The sequence below is a fragment of the Eumetopias jubatus genome, unplaced genomic scaffold (genome assembly GCF_037043125.1).
Source record: "Eumetopias jubatus isolate StellerSeaLion01/CBP00866 unplaced genomic scaffold, mEumJub1_p1.0 scaffold_3, whole genome shotgun sequence".
NCBI lineage: Eukaryota > Metazoa > Chordata > Mammalia > Carnivora > Otariidae > Eumetopias > Eumetopias jubatus.
The window spans coordinates 10,161,575-10,180,118 of NW_028274809.1; the positions used below are offsets into that span (position 1 = coordinate 10,161,575).

Genomic DNA, 18,544 nt, shown 5'->3' on the forward strand with positions numbered 1-18,544 from the left:
ACTGGCAACTATGGGAAAGTTTGTAGCCTTTTCCTTCTAAATGGGCATAGTAGCTTATTTGAGGAATAAATGATTATATGACGACACTAAACATATAATTAGTACATGAGATGCATTGTAGAATTTAGAACAGCAGAAATTGAGTATGTTAAGACAGAAACCATATTCAGCAACCTTTTGAGAGAAGGATTGATAAATCCCAGCCACTGATCAAGTTTAAGGTATAACTCTTCTCAGATTTGGAAGATTTTTTTTTTTTTTAAGATTTTATTTATTTATTCATGAGAGAGAGAGAGACAGAAGCAGAGGAAGAAGCAGGCTCCCAAGGAGTAGGGACCCGATGCGGGACTCGATCCCAGGACCCTGGGATCATGACCTGAGCCAAAGGCAGATGCTTAACCCATCTGAGCCACCCAGCACCCCAGATTTGGAAGATCTTGATTTGAAGTTATCTCTCTTTTTTTTTTTTTTTAAAGATTTTATTTATTTGACAGAGTGACACAGCGAGAGCAGGAACACAAGCAGGGGGAGTGGGAGAGGGAGAAGCAGGCTTCCTGCTGAGCAGGGAGCCTGATGCGGGACTCGATCCCAGGACCCTGGGATCATGACCTGAGCCGAAGGCAGACGCTTAACGACTGAGCCACCCAGGCGCCCTTGAAGTTATCTCTTTATAATTTTGTGAGGTTGGGCAAATCATGCAGCCTAATTCCTGATCTTATTTGCAAGATAATAATGATACTCATTCTTGTGAAGCTTAAATAAATGCATGTTTGTGAAAATAATTTTGTATAATTAAAGTACTGTAACATAATGGTGACTTGAGAGTTATTGCCATATATTTGAAGGGCACTTTACGCATGAGGAAATTTCCCCTCCCCTCAAACATCAAGACATGGGGTGTAATTCAGTGGGTAGAGGTTGAGAGGCAAGTTTCTGATTAGCGTATCTCGTGGAACCAGAATCTGTGTGTTATCCAAAAAATGGATTTGGCCACTTGGTGAGATGGCATTCCAAATTGGGTAGATTATTTGTTTTCTTCAACTTTTGTGAACCTATTCATTAGAATATGATAGGTTTTCTCAGGTAAAGAATCACTGATATGGTTGGTCAGTAAAGCTTCATGGGAAAAAAATTGTTAACAAATTGTAGGAGTAATGGTACTTACATGATACTTTATGAAAACTCATTTCCCATGGTTGAATACTACTGGAGGAGATTTGGGATTATATTAACACATCGAAGGCTGTGAGAAATCTTATGCAACTTCTGCGTATTTTACAGATTTGCTTGACCTAGGGAGACGGCAGTGGTCCAAGGAACCTTTGGGAAATGATACAATACATTTAGTCAGGATACTTGAGCAAGAAGACCTTTCCCAGTGTGTTGTTTCAGCAACTGTTAACAGACTGATGAACGAGTTCCTGGTCAGGAATTAGGGCTGGCAGGAGAACTAGAGAAACAGCTACTTTTGTGATGGGCTTCCTAAAGCCTTGTGGCTTGCCAGCTGCAGCTGATCAAAATAGCTCTGTGTGACAAAGGTCACACTGTATCAGTTGAAAGAAGTCTTGAGAATACCCCAGAAGGGATAGTGTTACGTGACAATTTTTAATATGCATTAAGAAATTATTCTTGCTTTGTGTTGTTTAGCATAAGTAAACAGACATTCTCAGAAATTTGTATAGCATAGATGTAAAACCAGTTCGGGATTGTAATGATACAAGTGATTTCTGAAAATGTTTTTATATTTTAATATATTTAAAACTTTTAAAAATTAGTATGGCTTCAAGATCTATTTTTCTAATCTGACTTCTTTTAAAAGAAAGCTAATCTTGAAGTAATACGACTTTCAGAGTATGTAGTGTGACTAGTAGAAGGTGATGGATGGCGTAGAAATACAAGAAAGTTTGTGATCAAAATCTGGGCTGTTATGAAATTTATTTATAGCAAAATTTAAAGATATTATATTTCTAGTCTAATATGTCTATTTGTAGATCTGGTTTCCTCTCATTATTTAAGTGGACATCATGTGCACATTATTAATAACCTAGTCAGCAATAGTTACCAGCTTATTTCCAGCTTGAGTTTCATGCTCTTCTGGTGACTTGCATGCAGCTTGTGGCCATTATTAGAACTAGACAAGAACCAGGCAGATGCAGAATTCTGGGAAGGTAATTCGGCTGAGATTAGGACTCTATCATCAGTCTGAGACTGAGACCTGGTTCTTCACATCCGTAGCATGGAGGGAAGAAATAATGTGTTGAACAGGAGAGAATTAAGAGTTAAAATCTTGGTTTCACCGAGAATCTTAAAGGGTCATCCATACCGAGTCTAAATAATTAAATTATCTTTTCACCTCATGAGGTGTTGGCTGAGGAGCTTAAAGGGAAAAGGATTGAGTGTTGCGAGTTTTCTGTATTATAAGACAGCCATTAAAATAATTTAGCAACTTAAAGCTCTAATAATTTTAATATGTAAGTGCTTTGAAAAATTACTGATTCCTAATAATTTTGAGGCTTTAAAAAATAAATTAGAAAAATGAGTTGCCAAATTAAAAAAGAACACTGAATGGAAACAAGTATCATCAGCCTCTTTGTTAAGAAGGCTTTGTTTCACTTTTCAAATTTTTATTATTTTTTAAAGATTTATTTATTTTAGAGAGTACGTGCACGACCACGAATGGGGGAGGGGCAGAGGGAGGGGGGCAGGGAGGGGAGAGAGAGGGAGAGAGAGAGAGAAAAGCAGACCTCACTGAGCACAGAGCCGGATGTGGGGCTTGATCTCAACGACCTGAGCTGAAATCAAGTCCAGTGCTCAACCAGCAGAACTATGCAGGCACCCCAAAGAAGGCTTTTATTTTACGTGGCAAATTTTAAACAATCATGGTATGTATTTTTGTATACCGGGTCAGAATAAGAATTAATTTAGCCAGATTACATTTTACTAAAGTTACATATAAGTTTTAAAAAACAGCAGTCTTCCTGTCACATTGCCCTTCCCCAGTGCTGATTATTTTGGTATTTATTTCCAGCTATATAGAATATGTGCTCGTATGTTTATTGGTTGGGTTTTTTTTTTTTTTTTCAGTTTGAGCACTACTGCCTGCCCTTTATGAGAGTTACTGCACCTCTATACCCACCAACCTTGTACTGTGTACACTTCCCCTTTGCCAAGGTGTGATCAATGCATTACCGATGTTTATATGGATACATAAGTGCATAAATGCCGTTTACCAGAGTCTTGTCGGAAGAGTTCCTTTCTTACACATTTTTGTTTTTCTCGATTTAAACAATTATTTTGTTGATGTTGTTTTCCTTTTCTGTGAACCCATTATTCCAAACTCTTGACTAATTGTTTAAATCTTTTATCAAGCTGTCTACTTGGTTTTGTTAAATTGTCCTGAAGAAATAAGGCCTCTGGATGGCTGCTCTTTTATGCCTGCTTCACAGCTTTTATTTATTTAGCCTGGCATTTTCTTCAGTCTTCGGTTTAGCTTTCTGTTTCCAGATCCCACATCATCTTTCCCGGTTCACTATTTTGTTATGATGGAATGTATCTTCTTCCACTTGCTTTCTAAGAAAAAAAGCTATGAGATTTTTAAAAACCTTTTTATTGTCTTCAGATATTGACTGAAAATACACAACCTTGGTACTGGTTTGAGTGGATATAGAGTGCTGGGTTAGAAATGATTCTTAAAAATTTTGAAGAATCACATTATTTTTAAGCGTTCTTTACTGGAAACATTCTGATTACTGATCTGTTGTATATGTAACCCATTCTACAAGCTTGCAGATCTTTACCTCCATTATTTAGATATGTCATGGTATTGCCACAGCTGTGGGTTTGTTCTCATTTTTTGTTAGGGTGACCAGCAGTCCTGGTTTCCCTTGGATCTCTCAGGACTCAGCCTTAAAACCAGGGTTATAGCCAAGCAAAAAGAATGGTTGTTCACTGTATCCTTGTTTCTTTTCTCTCTAGATCTCCTATTATTTTGGATGAGTGTCCTCTTGGAAATTTCTGATGTTTTCATTCTGGCTTTGCTTTTTCTTCTACTTTCTGATAGATTTCTTCAACTTCTTCCAACCTTTCTATTGATTTTTTTTTCCTGTTTGCTCTCTTGTTTTTATTTTCAAGAGGTTATTTTGTTCTCATTTCCTTTTTATTATGGATGCATTTCCTTTTTTGAGGACATTGATGGTGAGTTTTCTTTACGCAGCTCTCATGAAGTTTTTTTGGGGGAGGGAGGGTTGGTTTGGTTTTGATTTTTCCTATTGGGAATTTTCCACAGGTTTTGGTAATTCCTGGTTGTTCCTCATACTCAGATTTTTGGTCCAACACTTAATTTGTAAACTCTTGAGCACATAGAAGAGATTTCACTGAAATCCATTCTCTAGTGATCTGTTTGGGCTAGTCATTACGAAACCTATCATTATTTTTAGATCTTTTTCTTTGGTGAAATTCCACAGAGAGGATTCCTTCACACTCCTGCCTAGAGGTAAAAAGTGAACTGACCGAGGGCTGGGGGTTGAGCAGGAAAAGAGGTCTAGGAAAGAGGCCATCTGTCATCTAATCTGTTCATACTTGATCCCTCCACCCCCTCTCATTTTGGTGCGGTGCACCTGGATACAGCTGTGTACTTTAATTGAGAATTTCTTTATTTTATACTTTCTAAAGAATAGAGGTCTTGTGTTTTGCTGGGTCAGCAGAGAGACAGTTACCCAGCTGTGCAAGGGGGGGGAGGGGAGCTGGGGATCTGACTGCTTCATAAACAGCCTATCAACCAATCCTCAGTTTTAATTCCAGAGTCATCCCAGAGGTACCTGGTACCATCAATTCCCGAACTTTGTGGGATTCTGAGTGTCATTCTCATTGGTAATTTATCTCCGTTTTCTGCTTTTTAAGTTTTCTGGAATTTCTAGTGCTGGGATTTCTGCTTTTCATCTTGTAAAATTGTGATAGTAATCTCTTCCATTCATCTCATCCTTGTGGATTTATGCCTCAGATTCTTTTAATGCTAGTTTAGTGGAGTTTCTGGAGAGGACAGAAGTGAATGTATGTGTGTCCAGGTATCTGTCTTTAACCGAAGGCACACGCTTTGTCATGTATACGCACATATTTCTTCAAAACTTGGCGCTTGCTCCACATGACAGTAGAATGCCCATTATAAGCCACACTCCATGCTAGACATGTAACACATTAAATTTTATCCTCGTGACAACAGAATGAGGTAGTATCTGTGTTTTAGGTATGAAGAAACCAAAGTGCTTTATTTGCCTAAGCACTAGACCTTTTTCCCTTCAAAAGAACTATTAAGTTATGTCATTTGAATGGCTGTAAATGGACATATCCTAATTTAGATCATTCTCAATTAATGGGCCTTTACATTGTTCTAAATTTTTTTAATTGACCAGAGCTTTGTAATTTACATTATCTCCTTGTTAGGTTTCTGGTTATGTTCTTTTTAAATATTGATGTATATTTTGAAATTGCCTGTAGAAATAAATGAATTTACATTCCCACCAGTAGTGTAAAATGCCAGTCTGTTCATATACTTACTAGCTAAGATTGTATTCCTGCAGTTTTTATTACTGGTGTTTACTTAACCATTCCCTATTACTGGACATTTAGCTCTTTTCCAGTATCTCATTATTAAAATAATGGTTAGATGATCGAATATCTTTTGTACATTTCTAATGTGTATAATTTGTATTGCCGAATCAATGCATGAAATTGCTCTGCATTGGCTAGAAAATAAAAAACTTGGCTTAGAAAATTCCATTTGGGATTTACCTTACTGCCATCTGCAAAACTCATCTTTTATTGTTACTGAATGATTTTAAAATAAACATCTATGATCACTTATATGCTAGGTTGCTTTCCATTTTGTGAATTTATTTTGGCAAAGTAACCATTAGTAAGGATATATATACTGAAAGCAACACCAAGTTATACCAGGTTCTTGTGATTCTGTTTTGGCTGAAGGAATCAAGATCAAGTTACCGAAAATATTCCCACTGTTAGTTCTCTTTATTGGGCCTACTTTTTCCAGTAGCTAAATGGCCCCATTGCATGATTCTAAATTGAACTCTTCATGTGCGATAGTACTCATGTTATTTGGTGCATTTTTTTTCCTTTTATGAAGAAGAAAAAAGTCATTCTGAATACCTTTTGAAACAGATACAACATGTAAATAAATGGATAATTGATAGCTTTTTATCTTTTTATTTATTTTAAAGATTTTATTTATTGAGAGAGAGTGAGACAGAGCACAAGTGGGATGGGGTGGTGGTGGTGGTGGTCAGAGGCAGAGGGTGAGGGACAGGCCAACTCGTGCTGAGCAGGGAGTCCGGCCCCTGGACTCTGGGATCATGACCTGAGCTAAAGGCAGGTGCTTAACCAACTGAGCCACCCAGGTGCTCCATTTGTTAGCTTTCTAAAATATATAAACAAATTGGGGATTTGCATTTCAAAACCCAGTCCTCCCCACACCTCCCCCAAAAAACCAATCCTAATCATCCTTTGATACCTCGAAATGTAAATGAATTGTAGCACTTTTGAATACCCTTGTTTAAAATAACTGGTGTATCTTATTCATTGGTTTGTCTACTGTACCATTTTAAAAAGGAGATGTATTTATTATCTGTGGGAGTATTGCAAAAATTATAAGTAAAAAAGTCAAGATAACTAATTCTAGAAAAATTACTTGAAAATGAGATTGTTTATCTCAGGTCTTCTTTTTCTTAAAATACAAGGGATTTTCTTTTGTTTGTATTTTGTTTTGGACAGGTTTTTGTTTTTTAAATTTTTATCTGATTTTTGAAACTTAGGGGAGTCCATATACTGTTCTTCCTTTTTCTTTTCAAAGTCCAGGTCAGTAATAATTATTATTATTTTTTAAGGTCCATTTAGTAAATATTTTAGGTTTTGCTACCACCTACAGATTTTATTACATATTCTTCTTTTTAACAACTCCCTAAAATGTAAAAATCATTCTTAGCTAGCGGGAGTTAGAAAAACAGGTTGCCAGTTGGAATTTGGCCCACAAGCTGCAGTTTGTCAACATCTACCTTAGCCCCAAAATTTTAATATAATTGTATATTATGTAAGATATGTATATATGTGTATATGTATATGTGTGTGTGTGTGTATATATATATACACACATGGTATATATTATATGATGTGTGGCATATACACACACAAACACTGGTCAGTTCATATGACTGTGAAGCCAATAGATTGACTAGCTTCAGGCTTGACTGGGTCCAGGAGCCCAAAAAGATGACCCTGTCAGTCCCAAACCTATGTTATGACTCTCACACCTTCCCCTCTCCTCCCCAGAGATGCTGTCCATTCATTTATGTATTAAATTCTAAGAAAGTCCCTGATTTCCTTGGATCATATGCCTATCCTTGAATGAATCACTGTTTTGGACGCAGGGTTGTGTTTGACTATGATGGAAATAGTCTGGCCAATTTGAGTCCTACTCATATAGTGGGAATGTACTGTGAATGGTACTTCCATCAGTATCACATGGAGAAGGGGTAGGATAGAGTTCTCAGAAGAATTAAAAAAAAAAAAGGGTGTTCAGAACAAGGGTTTCTGGGTATTATACAATAGATGTCTACTTGATTTTATTTGTTTATTTTAAAAGATTTTATTTATTTGAGAGAGACAGAGATAGCAAGAGAGTATGAAAGGGGAGGAGAGAGGGAGAAGCAGGCTTCCTGCTAAGCAGGGAGCCTGACATGGGGCTTGATCCCAGGACCCTGGGATCATGACCTGAGCCACCCAGGTCCCCTACTTGATCATTTTTAAAGGTCATTTTGAAATGAATATGTAAGTTGGAGAATAAAAACGTTAATGCAGTTGAATTCATCATTAGTCACTGCATAAAGGTATTAGGTCAATCTCTCCCCCATCTCACTTGATTTTCAAACAACCTTAGCAATACATTGACATTTAGGTTTATTTTCAGTATACAACAGAAGGAATCATTAGGAAACTGGAACGTTTAATTATTGCATTGTTAGATTTATCATGGGGGCTATATTTTCATTGTGGAACCATATGTGTGTGTCATATCAAAGATTAGCATCCTTATTTAATTCATGAAAGAATTAAAAATGGAATAAAAGCATGACAGTGAATATTATCTAATTATTCTTACTTTCAAAGTAACTTAATGGATTACTAGTGAATGAATATTCATTTTCTAGAATGAATATTGTTTTACCTCTGGTTATTCTTGTGCTGAAGTAGGCAGATCTCGTGACTAGTGCTCTTTCCTCCTGCTACTCCCACTCCCCCTGCTTGTGTTCCCTCTCTTGCTGTGTCTCTCTCTGTCAAATAAATAAATGAAATCTTTAAAAAAATAATTCTGAATTTTTTAAATATTAAAAAATAGTGATGCTAATTAGTTGAATATATTAAGTTAGTCCCATAATCTGTCCACGTGCCATGTTCATCTTTCAGGTGACAGGATGTGTGTCCAAACAAAGATAAAATAGTGTGGGGTATCAGACATTGATTTGTGATTGCATTAAGTAATTGGTGATACGCTATGTAGTAAACCAGTCCAAAAACAAAATTGAAATTTAAAAAACCCTTAGGCCAATCTTCTTTCCCCACTTAAAGTTTCATTTTTAGTCCTTTTATGCCAGTTTGAGGAGTCTAGATAACCTTTCACAAAATTTACTTTGGGGAAAAAAAAAAGGGCCAAAAGGTGTGGTTCAGATTTCTAAATGGTAATACCTGTCTGAACGTAGATTTTTGTCTTTATAGCTTCTGTTTGGTATTTAAAGATTCCTTAATAGTGTGCTTTTCACTTAGCAATTTTCACTGTGTGTGTGTGTATGTGTATGATATAGGGACTATCCCAGGATGAATGAACTGTAAGCGTCTAAAGGGTCAGAAAGATGTCTAGAATCTTTTTTACCACCTATTACCCATATCCTTTACTGGTGTTTTTAAGAAAATCAAGAGGAAGGCGTTTCTGTTACTCTACTTTGAAGCAGTAAAATGGTTAAAAATTAAAAGTTCCTGGGGGTCCGGCGCCTGGGTGGCTTAGTTGGTTAAGCATCTGCCATTGGCTCAGGTCATGATTTCAGGGTCCTGGGATCCAGCCACGAGTTGGGCTCCCTGCTCATCAGTTGTCTGTTTCTCCTTCTCCTGCTGCTGCACCCTGCCCTCCCATTTGTGCTCTGTCTCAAATTGAAAGGAAAAAAAAAAAAAGGTTCCTGGGGTGGGGGGGGCGGATAAGTGACCTGGAGAATTGTTATTACTGTATAATTAGTCTCTGAAAAAGGAAATGCTCCTTAAGGTGATGTTGAGGTTCTGGAAATAAGCTTTTTCACTTGGAGACCTTTCACTGTTGGAAGTCTTTGTTTAGATAGAGCACACCACCCAGTATGATGCCTGGTACAGTAACATTGTTTGGGGGAGAGGGAGGGAGAACCAATGCCCGATGGCCTCCCCATTGTTTATGAAATAGTAATAGACTTCATTTAATTGCTCTACCTTTTTAGAATCTGTTAAGCCTATGAAGGTTTTCCATTAGCTTCCAGAATAACATGTAAAGTGTGCTCATTTGACTTTCCTCCTTAGTTACCCAGTTTATCTGTACATTGGACATTCTAATAACCTTCTAATAACCTCAAGTATATTTTCCTTGCTGATGGGGTGGTATAAAGAAAAGAAAGCATTTTGTTTTCTCGTAGTCTTAATTGATGAACTTAATGTATGAAAGGGACAGCTTAAAGACAGTGTAATGTGCTAATGAATGAAAATGAAAAATAGAAAAATTTTTAAATTTAGTAAAATCCTGAAATATATAATAAATGCAAAAAAAAGTATCTCTTGGCTTTAGTCAGTGGAGGAATAGAGATGATAGGAATGGTTAAAGGCGATGGTAGGAGAAGGGACCATCATTCATGGTGTAGGATTGCTCAAGTCAAGGTTGGGGCCAAGTGGCACTTGTCCTGACGGGGAATGCCAGGTACCATATTAACCTTGCCAGAATGGATTGGGTAAGTAAAGGCAAACTGTAACGGGAGCCTATCAGAGTGCTAGAGAGCCCATGGAAGATGCATTGGACTTTGACCTGAAGAATTGTGTAATTTTTAATTTATGATAACTTTTTTAATTCCCTTTTGCATTTCACGTGTATAGGTTTAAGAAAATCTACCAAGAAGCGCAGTGAATCCCCACCTGCTGAGCTCCCCAGTTTGAGGCGGAGCACTCGCCAAAAGACCACGGGCTCCTGTGCTAGTGCCAGGTAACACATTGGCGTTTTCCAGTTGATCCAGTTTGTTATCTTCTCAACTTCCATTAGGATCCTTCCCTTTCCAAGTTTTCAAAAATTATTGAAATTTTCACTTGAATATTGAGTAGTACAGAAACTTGTCCAATATAAATGAATTCTTTCCCAGTGTTGATTTACATGTTTTTGCTAAGTATTAATCATGCTATTTTTTGACAGCACTCTTACCCTCTATCTTTTCCTCTGTTGCTACATTACTTTCACAGAGTTATTGCCAGCAGTTGGACATTTTGTTGTTTTCAGAGTTCCAGTTGGCCAATAAATCTCTAATGAGCATCTTTATGCAGATTTGGGTTATTTTTTAAAAAGTAGCTAAATTTCCCAGTAGTGTGATTAATGGATCAAAAGGGATGCCTATTTTAGTGGCTGTAATATTGCCTAATTAGTTTCTCAATGTGTTGGCACCACTTGAGTTTAATGGATAAGGGGGAGAGATGTACTTCATTTTCATTTTGTATTACAACACCTACCCCTCACAGAGGAATGTGGGTGTCGTGTGTCTGCTTTCAGTCTCCAGTTCCTGTTTTCCCCAGTTGCTGTTTTGGATCTCCTTTTCAGAAAATCAGCTACCTTTGATATGATACAGTGTGTTATTTCACATTCTTACATTAACTGATTTGAGAACTTAGGTTAAAGTTAAACATTTTTTTCTTTCTTAACAATTTCCTCACCTTTTCATGCGTGGTCACTTGCTCAAATGCCCTTGTGCTGCTAATTATTCACAGCTGTGTAGGACTTTTACTCTTTTATATGTAGTTTATTCTTTCTTCTAAATGTGCCAAAAACAGTGATGGGGGCAAATGATTTCAGTTTGCCTTTTCCCTACTCTCAGGTGAGCTGAAAGGTTTTAGCCCTTCTGTTGTTTGTCCTCTAAGATAAGTGACAATGACTGCTCTTGGTGGTGGGTACAGTAGTAACATAAACAATATGACTAGTTGCAAGTCATAAGAAAAGGACTCTAGCCGCTTAAATCTCTACGTTTCCACTTATTTTCTGGTTCTCTCTGGATTGTTTAAAATGTTATTTAAAATATCTGGAGTTGGTGTACCTGTTTGCTTTTGTGGTTTCTTGGCAATAGTTTTACGAGAACCCTGAGAATTTTCTTAGTTCTTCAAAGCTTTTGTCTAAAAATTTTGGGCTAGATTTTGAATCTGTTTACCCAGAGTTTATAATCTGAGATATAAACCGAATTCACTGTGGTTGAAAATTAATTTTAAGTTGGTGTGATGTCAGGTAATCTAGTGTCCCAGCTTTGTTGCCTGCCTTCCTCCTACTCACAACCACTTTCGTAGCACATGTGAAATTACTTAGAGTTTACATGGTTATTCTCTACAAAAGCTATCTAGCCACCTGCCTGGAAAGCTCTTCATCTCAAACTTTTTCTGAATTAGTGGCAATTCCTCTTTAGAGTTAGTGCTTTTACAGCCTGCTACAGCCGTGTCTTCATCTCTGTTTAGCCTAATACTCCTTGAGGACATCAAGCAAAGTGTTGAGCACAGTGTGTGTCACATGGCTCGTGTAAATTGAATGTCAAATAGATGAATTAGTTTGAATCCCACTACTTTGTAGCTTGGTAAATTGGGTCTGGAGTGAGCTGTTTCTCTGCAAGAAAAGATTGGCTAAGCAAATCCCTGTTTATGGAAGATTTTTTACTACTTGGAAGAAGAAACTCTTCTAGTACTTTCTGGTAATTCAGAGCCTTCATTTACATGTCACTTATGCCTGCTGCTTCCTGGTTGTTTACTGGCCAGCATCTAATTCCACTGCAGTTTGACTTAAAACATTTCCTTAGTAGTATGTTTCTTCATTTCCTAATTTAGAGGGCTGCTATTTAAACAATACCAAGTTATAATAATTTGGGGAAATCTTTTGTTTTTACCTGATTTGCTTACTGATTTCTCTATTAAAATAGAAAAAATCATCATCAATAAAATGTAATTTGCTTTGTGAGAAATGATCGTTATTCTTTCCATATTACACTGTGCCTCAATCCTAAACCAGTGTCTTCCTCAGTATCATCTGTATGTATTTATAAATGTTAAATCTTTAATTCTTTATTTTAAAGGATGGATCTCTTGTCATTATTACGGCAGTTCTTTTTTTGGTGATTTAAGTTATCTGGAACTTAGGTGATAGGAATTTCCCACATCTTTTCCTCTTCTCTCCCCTCCCCCCATTGTTAAGTGTAAAGTCTGTGTATTGCTCCACTATTTACCCTGGAAGTAGGGATCTAATTTAAATGAGTTGAATTCTCTAAGCAGGGGTCACTTTTCCATTTAGTTGAAGTGTTTAAAAATCATTTCTGTCTGTAAGGATGACAACAGCTCATAGCACCACAAAAGCATGTATTGTGACTGCAGTGTAACTTGGAAGAATTTTAAATATACAAAGTCTTGGTTGTTACCCATAATGATTTTCTGCAACAATTTCTGTGGAAAAAAGAAGAAACTGGCTTTGTGCTCCATGCATTAGAGCTTTGTGCTGCATGGACATTGCTCGTGGTCACTGGTAGTGCTGCCTGTGATGGCATCTTTCTGTTGTAGCCGGCGAGGCTCTGGCCTGGGCAAGAGAGGAGCAGCTGAAGCTCGTCGACAGGAGAAAATGGCGGACCCTGAAAGCAGCCAGGAGACAGTGAATTCTTCCGCTGCTCGGACAGACGAAACTCCCCAAGGAGCTGCAGGTAGATTGGCACGTCTTAGCTCTAAAATGCATTTATGAACCTTACTGATTTGTTTAGAGATAAATTACCTTGTAGGCATATCAGGTATAAGGCAAGCGAGGGGACAGAGATATACTCAGTGTTATCATCAGATAAACTTGTTCTCCTTTGTTTTACTTCATAGGCTTGGGTTTTTGATGAGTTGGATTCATTTGTTTTTGTTTTTTAATTCTTTTCCAAATCCAAGTTTGTATTCATTACATTCAAAGAGCTTTTAGGAAGTAGTCACTTTCTGTGAAGGTTCTTCTGTAGCAATGTGGACATACAGTAGTTGCCCCGTGATTGAAAATTTAAGTTCATAATAACAAAGTAAGGATATGGCTTAAATTGCTTTTTCATACATGTGTAAATTTTAATGGAGAATGTTGTAGCCCCTAAAAAGTAATAGGTATTCCTCTTGAAAGGAGCTTTAAGAATGCTGTTTATGTTTTTATGGGCTTATTTTTATGCTTCTTGATATCTTAGCACAACAAAGATTAGGCTGCCCCCCACCCTTTTCAGCTTTGAGTATGTACGGATCACCAAGAGGAAAAGAAGACTAATACTTCGGAGGCTAATGGTGGCCAACAGGTTTTAAAATGTAGCTTGTTGTGAGCATTTCTATCTAACATTAAGAACAGATAGGAAAATGTTGCAGTTCATCATTATGAACGTGGGTATGATGAGTCCCTTCTGTCAGAATGATACACGTGGGCTTAGGTGTCAGGTGTGTTCTCTCCTTTAATACCAACGCTCTTTCACATAACATTCACGTGTGTGCTGGTTTTCTTTCATGCCTGTGGTGGAGCCTATGTCCTAGTTTGCCCTCCACTGTTCATGTTTTATGCTCTCAGCTTTCGGTCCAGCTTAACATCTTTACCACTGTCTTTCCTGGTTTTGTATGATAAGTGGCATGGCGAACTTGAACTGTCTTCTTCTGGTGGGAGGGGACCTTTTTCATGTACCCCCCCTTTTTATTAAACGTAGTTTTTCCCAAGGATTAAATATGAGGGAAAGTACAGTCCATTGCACATACAAATTATTGAAGCTCTTGATGACACACAGGCGATGCTTCTCAATGTTTTAAATGTTTATTTCAAGTCTGTATATGGAAGTGGGGCAATTCCCACGTGGATGACAGAAATGGAGCTGTGGCGTGTATGAAAGCCGACTCATTACAGTAATTCTTGTAGCTAACGTTTATAGAGTGTACACTGTTGCAGACACGGTATTAAGCACTTTACATATATTCTCATTTAATGTGCAAAACAGTGGGCTGAGGTGTGAGTGCTGTTCTACCCATTTTAGAAATGAGGGAAAACTGAGGCACATAATGGTTAAGGTTGCCCAGGATTGTGGGACTCTGAAATCCAGGTTCTCAGAAAGAAGGGCACATTTCTTTTTGGCTGTTTATTAATTTCTTATGGATACCACTGGTGGCCAGAATGAGGGGGCGGTGTGTAAGGTGTGATCCCTGGTGTATTTACCTAAGAGGATAAAGGCTTCAGGGGATTAGGTTCATGAGACTGTCGGAAATCACGGTGTTCTCAGTATTTTCCACTTCAAGGGAAAGATAACACGGGGCCCACAGCACTACTTCATTTCACTTCGGTGCCTTCTAGGTGCTGCAGGACTAATTCTCTGCCAGCTCGCTGAAGTAGTGCTGCGGGAAGCAGCAAATTCCTTATTAACTTTACATTAAGTTCTTCAGTGTGATGTGCTTTAGTTTCTCCGTATGTACAATTGGAATTTAAAGAGAAATACAACCCTCTAAGTCAGTGTGGAGTATAAATCGATGGTGTTAATAACTTAGAGCATGTTTGGCAAGCATCTGTTCACAGACAGCTCTTAGACAGTTGGTATAAGACTATTGGAAACATTTATTTTAAAATAATGTCTTTATTAATTTAAAGAGATTGATTTAATCTCTTCAGTGTTTTTATGGGTTCCCCCCCCTCCCCGCATTATTTTTGGAGATCCCATCTTCCTGACCTATTCCAGTGAAATCATTGAAATAAGCTTATTGCCTTATTGCTTTTTATCCATGCAGTGATAAAGCATTGCTCTGTCTTCGGCAGATCTGTTCATATCACCCTGACTTTGCCAGTATTGTTGACACTCAGGAAAATTTGTTGATAACGGTGTACCTGCTCAGTTACCTTGAAATATACTTATATATGGAGCCCAACTTCTCTGGCTCTTCATAGAAGAGGTGCCAGCTCTTGGCGTTGAAAGTTAAGTGTTGTCCACGTTTTCCCATGAGATAGGGGGGTCTAGTTTTGGCTTTATCAGAACTGTGTAACTTTGCATAGTGCTGATAAAGTCTTGCAAATACTAGAAACACTAAAGTGAGAAGTAAGTATTCTTCCTTACACCTGCAAAACAGTCAAATGGCAAGGAAGAATAGCCCATGTTCTGGCACCTGATTTTGCATTGAGAATCTTAATTTCACAAGAAATGAATAGGGTCAGTTTGTAAAAAGAAAGCAACCCCAGTTTTGTAAGTTTTTTTTAATCTCCCTAACTACTTTTGTTTGGAATCCCTAAAAATTAGATGTTTGCATATCACCTGATACCAGGGCCCATCTAAGGCATAATTACATTACTAACAGTTATTCTTTTGGCCTTGCCCAAAGGTTTTCATTACACTCATAAAAATGTCTTCCTGATGCCTCTTATAGTCAGGGATCTGGTAAACCCTTAAGGTTCCTGTCAAGTAAAATTGAATTCTATCAGCATTCGAGTATTTTATTGTCTTTCTGCATAAGAGGGCTTTATCGGTTAAGGTATAAAGATGTGGGGTTCTGTGATAAATTTCTTGTGTTCTGATTTAAATATTTTTCCATAGTTTTAATTGAACTGTGTATTGAATGAAACTATCTTACGTGGTGCTGTGAAGTTATGCTAAAGAGTAGATGGGGGAGATAAAACAACAAAAAGATTGACACCTCTTAAAATCTGGCATCAGATTTTCTCTGCTTGATAATCTTAGGTTTATATTTGTGTTGGGACAAATCTTGTACATGTTGCCCAAGGAGGTTTGACGCCTTGACTAAAGAATTTTGTCATTGACTCCTGTCGGCCGATGACATTTCCTTACCTGGGTCACTTTACAGACAGCCACCCACAAGCCAGGCTAGTTTGGTTTATCTAATTCTGTAATACCTACATGGAACTATAGTAGACAAATGATTAATACTTGCCATCAATGGGCTGGCGAAGGATCTTTTCTTCTTTGGGTTCACTGACTGATTTCTGTCAAAACAGGCCCTCCACCTCCATGAAAAATCAGAATATTCTTGCCTCTCCTTATGGTGACCCTCTAATACATAAACTAACAGAGCCAGCATTACCTTCCCAAGTGAATTTTTGTTATTAGTTTTTTTTTTTCCTTAAAAAAGATGTGGTGCCAGAGGGTGCTTTAAAAAAAACCCAACAACTTCATTTGTTAAGACTTTTTGTATTTGCTGTGCACATAATTAGAACAGTTTAAAAGCAAGTTTAAGAGTCACTTTAACAAATTCATCCATAATTGGAACCTTAATAACAGTATTTGTTATCAAGATTTCTGTTTAATGTGAAGAAGCAGCTGTACTAGAACGAAAAATTAGAACTGAAGAATATTTTTAAGGGGCCAATAGAGTACAGTATTTGAGTACAACCTATGAAGAGTCAGACCACCTGCCCTCAGATCTCTGATCTGTGGGTAGCTGTCTGACCTTGGGCAAGTACACTCAAAGTCACAAGGCCTCAGTTACCTCATATGAGTGTGAAAAAGCTTACAGTGCCTCGTAAGGAAACAGACACAGTCTGCAGATGGTAAGCGTTTCATAAATGCCACATGTAAGCAGCATCCTCGAGTGTAGTTATTTTTTCTTCCCCAGAAGTGTGGATTTTGTTAAACTCTGATACACTTTAATACTAGCATTTCTGGCTAACCTGTAAGTATAAATCAGGGGCTAACCTTGCCTGTGAAGGGCCAGATAGTTGATGTTTTAGGTTCATGCAGGCTCTGTTGGAACTAACTACCCAGCTGTGGGGTTGGAGCAGGAAAGCAGCCGCAATGTGTAAAACAATGAGTTTGGCTGTGTTTTAATAAAATGTTATTTACAAAATGATGTGCTGGATTGAATTTGGCCTGTGGGCCACAGTTTGCTGACTCCTGTTCTTAAGCCATACGTTTTTGTATGGATTTTTTAAAAAATCCTAGTGAAATCATAGAAAATACTTAATGAGGTGTGAAGAAAACTATTAAGAAAATAATACAGTTGGTGGCTTGTTTATTAGCATCTCTTCAGAAAAGCTCTGTAAATTCACATTTTATCCATGTGCTTTTAACAATAAAAAAACATTCTGGGCTGATCTTTTGTAATTATCTGAAAGGTGTAAGGGTTTAGGGTATTGTGGATAATGTGGTCATACACAGGTTAATTGTATAGAAAAAATGCTTAAAGACTCAATAGACACTGAGAGGAGGAACAGTAAAACTGCTGGTTTTAGAGAAATATAGTTTTGTCTGGTCAGATTCATAATAGAATCAGCCTCTCTTTGCTTAGACTGAATTATTGCTCAGGTTAGCTTTTTGGGTAGTAGAATCCTAAATCTGAACTCTTTTCTTCTGCACTTGTTTTGACATCCTCGTTGTCCGCTATTTTGTACTTCAGTGCTTTGCTGTTGGTTGTAACGTGTATCTTCAGTATTTTGCCTCGGAAATAAGAAGGGTATTATCTGCGTGCTCTTAGGGAAAACGTCTGAGTGATTGTGTCAAGACTGCAGCCCAGCAGTAAGGCAGACTGAAGAAGACACACGTTGGCATGGCGCTTTTCCCCCAGATGTCAGTTTTGCTTTCTGTCCTGTTCATGGCTAATTGCCCATCTATTAAACCTCATGGCGGTTTTGGCAGTGTGATCTTCGTGGACTTTTGGTAGATGAGTTCAGGACAAAACTTAATTTAGGAACAGTTTCAGAGGCACGAGGAATCTGTCAAAGCCATGTATGGAAGAAATGTAAAAGTTGTTATTTTTATGCTTGTTGAACACTGAGATAGTTGAACCATCCTATTGTTCATAGAAGCTACGGGATGAAATCTAGAACAGCTGAGTGTTCAACGGACAGACACATTTAATTGCCTTTATTCGCAGTAGTCTTTAAAACTCTGCTCTTTTTTTAAGATAAACCAGACATAATGAGTTTGAATGTTCTTCTCCTAACCCTCACCTTCTTTTCTCCCCCCCGCCCCCCGAAGCCTCTAGTTCTGTTGCAGGGGCTGTGGGCATGACCACCTCTGGGGAAAGTGAATCCGATGATTCCGAGATGGGACGATTACAAGGTAAAGACAGTTAAGGAGCTTACAAGAAACAAGAAACCATTATCAGAGGCTGCCTGTGACTTCTGTTCTTTGTTGAAATTAATTCGGATAAGCTCATTTAAACATAATCTAGCAATGCCTGTACTTATAAAAACTTCTTTGTGACGATTTGGATTTGGAAGATGATCTGTCTGGCTCTATTTTTACTGTTTAGACAAAAT

At 37.7% G+C, this 18,544-nt stretch overlaps 1 protein-coding gene across 14 annotated transcripts in view; it reads left to right on the top strand.

Moving 5' to 3' along the window:
- Positions 1 to 18,544, top strand: part of TRIP12 (thyroid hormone receptor interactor 12) — a 137,053-nt gene that overhangs the window by 58,366 nt on the left and 60,143 nt on the right. For all 14 annotated transcript variants that reach the window (XM_028105255.2, XM_088021521.1, XM_028105257.2 and 11 more), the window contains 3 exons: positions 10,168 to 10,273; positions 12,862 to 12,998; positions 18,261 to 18,344. In XM_028105255.2, the coding sequence (XP_027961056.1) occupies positions 10,168 to 10,273; positions 12,862 to 12,998; positions 18,261 to 18,344 (327 nt within the window). The remainder of the gene's footprint in view (positions 1 to 10,167; positions 10,274 to 12,861; positions 12,999 to 18,260; positions 18,345 to 18,544) is intronic.